The sequence below is a fragment of the Podarcis gaigeae genome (genome assembly GCF_964106915.1).
Source record: "Podarcis gaigeae genome assembly, chromosome: 17".
Classification (NCBI taxonomy): Eukaryota; Metazoa; Chordata; class Lepidosauria; order Squamata; family Lacertidae; genus Podarcis; species Podarcis gaigeae.
Window position 1 is genome coordinate 3,937,021 of NC_139694.1, and position 11,461 is coordinate 3,948,481.

At 46.3% G+C, this 11,461-nt stretch overlaps 1 protein-coding gene across 1 annotated transcript; it reads right to left on the bottom strand.

Moving 5' to 3' along the window:
• Positions 1–1,672: 1,672 nt before the first annotated feature.
• Positions 1,673–9,297, bottom strand: LOC310834980 (protein Wnt-4-like). The gene is made up of 5 exons (XM_083719609.1): positions 9,224–9,297; positions 8,266–8,504; positions 5,014–5,145; positions 3,769–3,911; positions 1,673–2,388 (listed from the first exon to the last, which is right to left on the bottom strand). The coding sequence occupies exons 1-5, from the start codon at positions 9,286–9,288 to the stop codon at positions 1,921–1,923; spliced, it is 1,047 nt and encodes a 348-aa protein (XP_083575735.1). The 5' UTR covers positions 9,289–9,297; the 3' UTR covers positions 1,673–1,920.
• Positions 9,298–11,461: the final 2,164 nt, after the last annotated feature.

Genomic DNA, 11,461 nt, shown 5'->3' on the forward strand with positions numbered 1-11,461 from the left:
ATGCTACATATGTGGCGGAACTGCAGAAAAGTAAAGGAATTTTGGGAAACAGTTTACAACAAACTCAAAAATATATTCAAGATTACCTTTGCAAAAAAAAACACAAAAAACACAAAGCCTTCCTTTTAGGCATAATAGACATGGATATACCCAAAAAGGTGAGGAAGATATTTCTCTATGCCGCCGTGGCAGCAAAATTTATACAATAGCTAGAAACTAGAAAGGAGATGTAACACCGACTAAACTGGAGTGGCAATCAAAACTGTTAAGAGTTTGGAGAATTAGGAAAAATGACGAAAAAATTAAGGGACTGGACTGAACAAACATTTATGAGGGAATAGGACATGTATAGAAAGTATCTCAAGGAGCACTGCAAAAATTTGAACTCGTTGTCAGGCCTGTAGTGACTTCTGTAGGAAAGTAGGAAACTATAGAAACTTAATAGAACTAAGATGTATTATTAGTGATAAAGATAAGTGCAACAAACCAAAAAGCACTAAGGAACCATGATGGGGTGATGGGAAGTCTCCACAGAAGATATGTATTATGAAACTATTATATCTTCTCGTAAGATGTGAAAGTGTTTTCGTTGACTGTTTGTTTTCTTTTTGGAATCAATAAACCAAAATACTGTATAAAAAAGAAGGAAGGAAGAAACAGATTTCCCTTTAATAAATAAAACAATTATATTTTCAAATGACTAGTCGAGTTGCATTTTTTAAAATGAAAAATATGGATGGACAGTCCTTTTGAAGACTGGGAGAAGGAGAAAGACATACAACGGCGATGTGGGTTCAAATCCCTAAGGAACACATCTGCTTATTGTGTCACACGCATGGAGGAAACCAGGGATTATTCTTTTCAGCCGGAGCTCACCCGACCTCAGTTCTGGCACCTCTTAGGTGGGTGCCATTGCCATTATAAGAGAGCAACAGAGGCATTCATGGTGAGTTCTGCCACCTCTTTTTCCAGAAAAATAGCACTGGAGGAAACCACTATAAATGGGAAGGGGAAGCCTATTTTAAAAGTACATCTGTACCCTCCCCTACCATATAACATCAGGGTTAGGCAACCTAAGGCCCAGGTGCCGGATGTGGCCCAATTGCCTTCTCAATCCGGCCCGTGGATGGTCCAGGAATCAGCATGTTTTTACATGAGTGGAATGTGTCCTTTTATTTAAAATGCATCTCTGGGTTATTTGTGGGGCATAGGAATTCATTCATCTTTTTTTTCAAAATACAGTGGTACCTCAGGTTACATACGCTTCAGGTTAAATACGCTTCAGGTTACAGACTCCGCTAACCCAGAAATAGTGCTTCAGGTTAAGAACTTTGCTTCAGGATGAGAACAGAAATCGTGCGGCGGCAGCAGGAGGCCCCATTAGCTAAAGTGGTTTTCAGGTTAAGAACAGTTTCAGGTTAAGTACAGACCTCCAGAACAAATTAAGTGCTTAACCCGATGTACCACTGTATAGTCCGGCCCCCCACATGGTCTGAGGGATGGAGGACCGGCTCACGGCTGAAAAAGGTTGCTGACACCTGGTTCAGATCTTCCAGACTGGAGCTCCTATTCACGCACCCACAAAAGCACACAGACTTCTGTAGTAAAGTCATTTTATTTCTACTATGCAAGGAAATTAGTTGGCTGCATGCCCTGCGTCCAAAAAACAGAGTGTCCCAAGAAAAGTGGAACAAAGCGAACCATTTGGATTGCCGCAGCCTCTGCCAGAAAGACATCGTCATGGTGGGTAGGGTACGCTCCTGAAACGTGTCCCTCCCAAGTGCTCACACCCAGCTCTTGGCAACGGAGCCTGTCGCCCTGTGACTCACTTGGCTTCTGCCGCTTTGATGGACGAAAGAGTCCCAAGCCAGAGTTTCTGTTTTCTTGGCAAGCGGCCCCTTCCTCTTCCCACCTACCTTCCTAGCGGCAGCGGTGCACTTCCACCAGATGCCGGCATTGCCTGCACTTAACTGAGCAGCACCAGCGGAACTTGCAGCTGCATCTTTCCACCACCTCGGCCTGAGCCGTGCGAAAGCCGCGGCCGCAGCAAAGCAGCTCACAGCCATCCACAGCGGGGGAAGTCCTGTTGCACTGACGTCCTGTGGTGCCAAAGATCCCTCCTCGGGGGTCCCAGTTACAGAAATCTGGGCTGGCCACCAAGTAGACCAAGTCGTGAGTAGCGTAGGGCTTAAAGCGGGAGCTCTTGGGTACCAGCAGCTTTCGGGATCCCACGCGCTTCAGGTGCACTTCCGTGGCGCTTTCGAATTTCTCCTTCAGGAGGTTGCCCACTTGGTGAAATGGGGGCATGACCTTCCAGCACGTGCGGATCTCACAGGATCCCGACACCCCGTGACACTTGCATTCCACCTTCATGTGGGACAGGATGGCCTAGAAAACAGAAGCAAAGATTCCAAGGGCACCTTCAAGTTCCGTGTATGTACTGAGTTGAATAGGATCCAAAATGCAGCAGTCTGATTGGTCCTAGAACAATAGGATCCAAAATGCAGCAGTCTGATTGGTCCTAGAACAATAGGATTCAGAATGCAGCAGTCTGATTGGTCCTAGAACAATGCAGCAATATGATTGGTCTGCAGGAGACACCCAATCCAGCTCCAGGTGGAAGTGAATTCGCAACCTGATTGGCCTACAGGAGAATTCCAGAATTAGCTAATCACATGCAGCCCATTGTGTAAATAATGTATATAAAGCAGATATTTTGGGGGAATCTTCATTCCTCCTCACCACTAGGAGCTGAATAAAGAGCATGAAATCCACTCTCGACTCCGAGCATATTTCAGTGTTGCAGAAGCTTCAGGAGCTAGAGCCGTCTGTCATCTGCATGAAGTGAACCCGCATGTATTGGAAATTTTGTCTGTTTTTCCCCCCCCCCAAATGCTCACCATCAGCATGTAAAGAAACTGCATTTGAAAATTATCAAACGAGAAGGAAAACTTTGGTGAAGTTTTCTTGGATAAGGAGGGAGGTTATTGCTGCATTTACTTAACTTTGGATGTGGCCGAAGGGTTTGTAAAGAGTTCTCTGGTGGCGTGCATTCTGCAGCCTTCCTAGGTGCCTGCACTTCATTGAAACCTCTTGATGTACTCAGCTGCACTTTCCTTTAAGTGCAGGAAGTCAGAAAGGCTGTCTGCTATGTGCCTGCAGCTGTCCGTCATTGTTGGTTTTTAAAAAGTGAAGTCAGTTTACTTTTAAAGTACAGTTGTACCTCAGAAGCCAAATGGAATCCATTCCGGAAGTCCGTTCAACTTCCAAAACGTTTGGAAACCAAAGAACGGCTTCTGATTAGCTGCAGGAAGCTCTGATTGGCTGCAGGCTGCAGGGCGGATTCCAGACTCTCCAAGAGTCCCTATTTTCCAGGGACAGTCTCAGGTTTACAGAACCCGCTCTGGTTTCTGATTTGATCCCAGAATGTCCCGCTTTTCCTTAGGACATCCCTATTTTCATGTTGGAGGGTATGGAGTTATGCGACCCCCAAGCCAAGGAGATAAGATACAACCTTTAGAAGACATCTGAAGGTAGTCCTGTATGGGGAAGGATTTTTAAAAATGTTTAATGTTTTATTGTGTTTTTATATATGTTGGAAGCCGCCCAGAGTGGCTGAGGCGACACAGTCAGATGGGCAGGGTAGAAATATTATTATTATTGATAAGGGCGTCACTAATTCATTGCAGAAATGTTGGGGAGTATGTGACAGGAAGCTCCCGACCCACCTGAACCAGCAGCATGGATGAGCCCCATCATGAGACTTACCTTTCTGCCTGCTTCATTGTTGTGCAAGTTCATTAGTACTCTGCTGGAGGAAGCGCCACGGTTCCGCTCCGTGGTGTCCACGAAGGCCTGGGAGAAGGCAATGCCATAGGACAAGTTGTCAGAGCAGCCTGACCACTGGAACCCTATTGGGTTGGGGAAGAAGAGAGAACAGAGTTCTGATCAATCAATACGAAAATGCACGTTCAAAATTCCGCAACCAGAGCACCTGAATTCTGCAACATGCACAAGTCAGACAAATTTGCAAGGGCTTTTAAATTTTATTTAGCAAAATGTATTTGTTCCATTTTTTTCCTAGTAAAGTTGTACCTTGGTTTTTGAACAGCTTAGTTCTTGAACGTTTTGGCTCCCAAACGCTGCAAACCCAGAAGTGAGTGTTCCGGTTTGCAAACTAGTTTTGGAAGCCAAACGTCCAATGGGGCTTCCACAGCTTCCGATTGGCTGCAGGAGCTTCCTGCAGCAGAAGCCGTGCTTTGGTTTTCGAACGTTTTGGAAGTCGAATGGACTTCTGGAACAGATTCTGTTTGATTTCCAAGGTATGACTGTAGAGGAGAATGGAAAGAAGGATGACAAAGTCTTAAAAGTGTTGTCCGACAACCCCATGGGCTTCTAAGGTTCAATCTAGGAGGCCTTATACACACACAGTCCCAGTCCTAGAAGCATAGCTGTCAACTTACAGATTTGAAAATAAGGGACCAGCAGCCTCGAAAATAAGGGATCAGCAGCCAAAATAAGGGATTTTCCGGGCACAGGTATGTTCAACTTCTGAGCCCCTCTGAGCCAGAGGCAGGAAGCCCAGCCAGCAGCCAATCGAAGCCTCATCAATAAGGGACAGCAGCGGGACATGGCGCTGGAATAAGGGACTGTCCCGCCAAATAAGGGACACTTGACAGCTATGCCTAAATCCAAGCAACTTCCTTAAAAACAAATAAAAAGCAGATTCTTATGAGGCCTGTAATGTGGTTTTCTGTGCTTCTGCAGAAATGAATCACAGCAGCTCCTCCTCCTAAGGACAAGAACAAAATCAGGGTGCTATGGCCAGATAGGAGCCTCTCCCTTTATTCTTCCAGTCAAAGCTAATTGCTCTTCCCTTACTCTTCCACATAGCTAGGAACACCAGAGTGATTCCTTTGTGAAACTGACATTTCCCCTTGCTCATATTACTCACGCTCTCCTCCTTAGACCGGGGCATGATTACTAGTTCATGCCAGTTGTATTTCTCCTTACCTTCAGGGCTGACTCCTCTGACCTTGCGATCACACCCACACTTTTCCAGTTCGCCGCGGCTACAGGCTCGGGTCACAGCAAATGCGATCCCAGCTGAAGAGACAGCGTGAACAAAGGCCGATTCCCGAGTGCCTGCAGAAAAGAATGTATTAGCAGAAGGACTGATGAGAGGTGGCTTAGAGGGCTCAAGCCCCAGGCCCTGTCCCTTTCTTAAAGCATTTTTTGAGTGCTGACTTTGCAAATGGGAGGGGGCACTGCAAAGCAGAGGGCTGGTGATACCCCACCCACGCACCCCCTTAATTTCCAAGAGGCATCTCTACAAATAAATCAGTCTATACAAATGTGTGTTGTGGGGCTTCTACCCCGAGTCTTTGCAGTGCCTAGGAAGGCCTCTGGGTGTATGAGAATGTGTGTGTGTGTCCATGTACCCCTTTGTATAGAGAGTGCACCCTTTACTGTCTCCAGTCTAGGTGAATGGTTGCCATTTATTTGGGGGTGGGGAGCCAAACACTGCACTTGGGGAGTAGAGGGAAGTGAGGGGCAGGTGGGACTTGTCAACCTGGGAAACTGTAGCCCATCTAGGAGAAGGAAAACTCTAGTCCTGAGTTGGTGGAAGAAGATTGGAATAAATTTAAAGACTATCTACAGAAACATTGCAAAATTAATGAATGTTAAAATGATGTTGGAATGAAATGAAGTGGTTTTAGCAACAATGTTAAAAAGGAGTATGTAAAAATGGATTGTTAATAGATGTAAACATAAAGTTATAAAATGTTAAGATTAAGAATTAAGATAAAAACAAAGAGGGAAAGGATTTGCTGAATTAACCATTCGAATTGGAATACAAAAAAGGGAGGTGTGAGGAGGTCAGGGAAACAAGTAAATGAAAAGCAAGATATAGAAAGATGGATTTATTTTTAATTGTTTTTATTTCTTTTCTCTATTTTATATTTTTTGCTTTCTTTTTTCTTTCTATTCTTTTTTACTACTTTTGTAATCTTTTTTGAAATCTTAATAAATATCATTTTTTTATTAAAAGGAAAATTCTAGTCCTAAACCTCTGCTGCCTTGTGGGACATCTTCAGGAGATGAAAAGCCCAACAGTGAGCCCTACACAAATCCAGTTGAATCTCTAAGATGGTTGGATGGTGCCTTGTCCTGCAGCCAAGCTCTATGAAATATACTCAGAGTTGAGTGTGAATTTCATGCTCTTAGTAGCAATGAATGAAACTTCCCCCAAAACGTCTAGCTATATATACATTATTTACACAATGGGCCCCGCATGATTGGCTAATTCCAGGCTGCTCCTGTAGGCAAATCAAGTTGTGGATTCACCTCCTCCAGAAGTCTGATTGGCTGCTCCTGCAGGCCAATCAGGTTGCTGATTCACTTCATCCAGCAGCCTGATTGGCTGCTCCTGCAGGCCAGTCAGGCCACTGATTCACTCCCACCTGGAGCTGGATTGGGTGGCTCCTGTGTTTTTTATATACATTGTGTTTTTATATACATTGGAAGCTGCCCAGAGTGGCTGGGGCAACCCAGTAAGATGTGTGGGGTATAAATAGTAAAATTATCATTATGGAATGGGACGTCCCTATTTTTCATCGGATAAATGTTGGAGGGTGTGGATTTGTGTGTGCATGCAATGTTCATTCTTATAGAGATATACAGTGTACCCACACCCAGAAGGCCTTTGCAGTATGAAACCTTATCTTAAATAGGTATTTCATGAGTGTCTTTTGGGTGGAATCCTCCCCCCAAATTTCATCCATCCTTTCTTCACTGTCAAGACACAAGAGCATCACTGAGCCACTGAATAAAATGAAGCAGTCTAAATTCAGAGGTAGTTGAGGAATCCAAGCAGAAAGATGACATCCATGACAGAAAGATTTTGCTAGTGTTTCTTCCAAGACCTCTTACTTGCAAGATCTGCCTTCTCAGCGAGGCCTTTTTGGAGGAATGCTGAGGAAACATCTGCACAAAGCTTTTCCCTCAACATTTCTCTTTGCTCCTGCTCTAGTTATACGGCTTAGCCTGTTGCTGTAGAAAGCTGGGCAGGCACCATATGAACCAAGTTCCTTATATTAACTACTGCATAACAGCATAGCAACCAAGTTCCCTTACCAGAAATATGAAACTCTGGAGTCCTGCTGTGGTACAGTGGTACCTCGGTATTCAAGCATCTCAGAAGCCAAACGTTTCAGTTTTCAAACACTGAAAACCCAGAAATAAATGCTCCCATTTTTGAATGTGCCTTGGAAGTCAAACAGCCTCCGCTGCACTTTTTTTCAATTTTCTCCATTGACTTTGCTGACCGCCCTTTGTGCCTCAGTTGTCAAATGTTTCGGAAGTCGAACCGTCTTCTGGAACGGGTTAGGTTTGACAACGGAGGTACCACTGTATGCCAATTTAGTTTAGATTCAATATTGGGTTAGGGTTCCATTTGCTGTTACTATAAGAACCCAAGCTGATACTAAGAACATGGGGTTTAGATGGGAGTGGTGTAGTGGTTAGGGTGTTGGGTTAGAACCAGATCAGAGTTCAAATCCTCATGCATTCATGAAGTGTGCCGTGTGACCTTGGGCCAGTGGAGATGGGTACACACCATACATTTAAATCACATGGCATCCCTCAAAGAATCCTGGGCACTGTAGTTTAACCCCTCACAGAGTCACAATTCTCAGCTTCCTTAACCAGCCACAGTTCCCAGAATCCTTTGGGGGGAAGTCATGTGCTTTAACTCCCGCCAACCTAGCAGTTCGAAAGCACGTCAAAGTGCAAGTAGATAAATAGGTACCACTCCGGCGGGAAGGAAAACTGCGTTTCCGTGTGCTGCTCTGGTTCGCCAGAAATGGTTTAGTCATGCTAGCCATATGACCCGGAAGCTGTACGCCGGCTCCCTCGGCCAATAAAGCGAGATGAACGCCGCAACCCCAGAGTTGGCCACGACTGGACCTAACGGTCAGGGGTCCCTTTACCTTTACCTACATGTGCTTTAAATGTATGGTGCTTGCAAAGCCGTAGTCTCTCAACCTAACCTTATTCATAGGGTTGCTGTGAGGAAAAAATGGAGGGGCAGTGAGAACAATGTGCCCCATCTTGAGCTCCTTGGAGGAAAGAAGGAATGCAAGTGTATTAATTGATTGATTGATTGATTGATTGATTGGTTGGTTGGTTGATTGACTGACTGACTGACTGACTGACTGACTGACTGACTGGTATGCCCTAGTCATGTTATTAATGAAGTCTGACCTTGCAGAATAACTTTCCCGAAAACCTGCAGCCCCTGCAGGGTGGAACAGTTCCAGGGGCGGTTGCGAAACTGGTGCTGGCACTCTTTGAGGGCCACCTCAGCGCCATGCTTTACCGAGTCCATGGCTTCCGCTTGGCGGTGGCATATCCTCACTTGCTCCTGTGACAAACCCTTCAAGCTTTCGCAGGCACTGGGGTCCCTCACAAGCCCTCGGAGGGACGGCTGTTTGGCCAGGTATCTATGCAAAAGGGAAGGTGGGGGGAAGCATTTGAGACAAGATTGTTAAACAGTTTTGGGAAAGGGGAATCAATCCCCTCGCCCATGTCATTATGACCCAGCTGCAGGTGGCAGCATTTCTGCACTCGATTCTGCGATTCCCCCCATAGTCAGAAGTGGCTACTATTCAACAGAATACAGTGGTACCTCGGGCTACAAACACATTGGGTTACAAACACTTTGGGTTACAGACTCCGCTAACCAAGAAGTAGTACCTCGGGTTAAGAACTTTACCTCAGGATGAGAACAGAAATCGCGAAGCGGCAGCAGCAGGAGGCCCCATTAGCTAAAGTGGTACCTCAGGTTAAGAACGGTTTCAGCTTAAGAACGGACCTCCGGAACGAATTAAATTTGTAACCAGAGGTACCACTGTAGTTGAAGCAAAGCGAAGTCATCTGCCTCAAGCCCTCTGACTACAGTTCTCCTTTGGAGCGTGTCCCTCTCACTTTCCTCTGAATTCATCCCACAGGAAGTATCGTCCACCAACCCCACCCCTTCCCCCCTTTGCGAAGTTTTGGCAAGTGGCAAGCCAGGTAGCTCAGTGGGTAAGAGCACAAGGCTCTTAATCTCAGGGCTGAGTCCCACGTTGAGCAAAAGACTTCTGCATCGCAGGGGGTTGGGCTAGATGACCCCCAGGGTCCCTTCCTACTCTGCCATTCTGTGATTCTAGGGTTTACTTACAGCCAAGTCACAGCGAGGGCATGGTGCACCAAAGCCAGCACTGAGCACAGGTAGACACTTTCCATCTTGCTATTTTGCCAGATATTTAACTCTCCCTCTTCTTTGCCTTCCTTCCCCAATTCTGCTGAAGGATTACTCCAAAAGCAATCTCGCAGCTGGGCAGAAAGCAAATATTCCGGCCCGATTGGAAACCATTTTAGCTCCTCCTGTTCATCCACGCTGACATCTCGCTTACTGAGAGGCATTCATTGCAGGGTTCTCAGCCAGCGGCTCTGATCGGTTCACCCACAGATTCACATATCTGGACCGCAACGCCACAAATTTTTAAAGTGGGTTCTCTTAAGCCCACTCTGAGGATCGATGTTTTATATTTTCTCGCAAACTCTTCCCTCTTCAACCCCAGAGGTTCACGCCACAAACCATGCAAGATCATTACAGGGCAGAGTTCCCAAGTCAACAGAGCTCCTCGGCACTTCAAAATCCTTCTGGCATTAGATGGTTGTCGCTCAGGATCACAATCCTTCTTTCCGCTTGGCTCAGCTGCCCAGCTCTTCCTTCTTCAACCCACCAGTCCGATTAAGCACTCAGGCAAGACCCCAGTGCTGGTTCTCAGGAAGGGAGAGCAGAGGGGAGCCTGGGCTGGCAAGACTTGGCTGTCCTGCTTGGCTCCCTTGCAGATGTGGAGATGCCTCCGTTCTATCCTACGGCCCTCATGGTGACAGCAAACACAGACAGCTCTGCCTGCTGCTCGCCAGGCCCTTTCGCTCTTTCCCTGCTGGTGATTTTGCAGCCCCTCCTAAAACTTTGGACACAGAGGCAGCTGTGTGGGAGACAAACGGTGACACTTCAACCAAAGCCGGCCCTAGTTTATGGGAAGAACTTATTTCGCACTGGGTCAATTTGCTTTCCTCCTAGTCAAAGACAGGGATGTCTATGGAAACTGGGCAGAATTTAAACCCTTTAAGTTGGGTAGGGAGAATCCTGACGGAAATCAATTCCCTTCAGAAATCGCTGCTGTGCTTCTGAGGAATCCGAGGGAAGCTGAACCCTTGTATTGTCAGTTGCAAGACGACACTTGCAAGAGACAAGGCAGATATTATCTGCCTTTTAAAGATAGTGCATGCTCCCTTATCCCTCACCCACCACACGCCACCCCAGCACAAGACACGGGTGACAAAACGTCTTGTTTTCTTCTTGTGGATTTGACTGATTGTGCCTTCACAACGGCGTTGCTAAATGTGTGAGAGGCAAGAGAGCCTCCTCATCCCCGATACAATAGTTGTGAGCGAGGCTCATTTTAAAATGAGGAGGTTTTACTTTGGCCCCCATCTGCACTACACGTTTAAAGCAGTATGATACCCCTTTAAACTGTCATGGCTCTTCCCAAAGAATCCTGGGAAATGTGGTTTGTGAAAGGTGCTGAGAGTTGTTCAGGAGGCCCCTGTTCCCTTAAGAGCTGCAATTCTCAGAGTGGTTTAAGTGTTAATCCATCTTCTCGGAGGTCTCTGAGAACTGTACCCCTGTGAGGGGAATAGTGGTCTGGGTGGCGCTGTGGGTTAAACCACAGAGCCTAGGAGTTGCCGATCAGAAGGTCGGCAGTTCGAATCCACCCAATGGAGTGAGCTCCCGTTGCTCGGTCCCTGTTCCTGCCAACCTAGCAGTTTGAACGCACGTCAAAGTGCAAGTAGATAAATAGGTACCACTCCGGCGGGAAGGTAAACGGCATTTCCGTGCACTGCTCTGGTTCGCCAGAAGCGGCTTAGTCATGCTGGCCACATGACCCGGAAGCTGTCTGTGGACAAACGCTGGCTCCCTTGGCCTATAGAGCGAGATGAGCACCACAGCCCCAGAGTCGTCCACGAGTGGACCTAATGGTCAGGGGTACCTTTACCTTTACCTTTAACCACTCTCCTAGCAGACTTAAAAAACTACAGTTCCCATGATTCTTTGGGGGAAGCCATGAGTGTTTAAAGAGGTGTGATACTGCTTTAGATGTATAGTGCAGTTGAGGCCCATGTCAAGGCAAGCTATCTTAGTTCTAGCAACTACAAGAAGTTACAAGAACAATGTAAAAAAGGGGAAAGCGAAATAAAACCATATTCCAATCACCCATCTCTCCTAACTTCCCGGAGGTACCTATACATATGAATCTGCATGTGCAAATCGGCATCATGGGCCTATGCCATGAGTCTTTTAAGTATCTAGCAACGCACACGCATCCTATTACATATCCCTCAA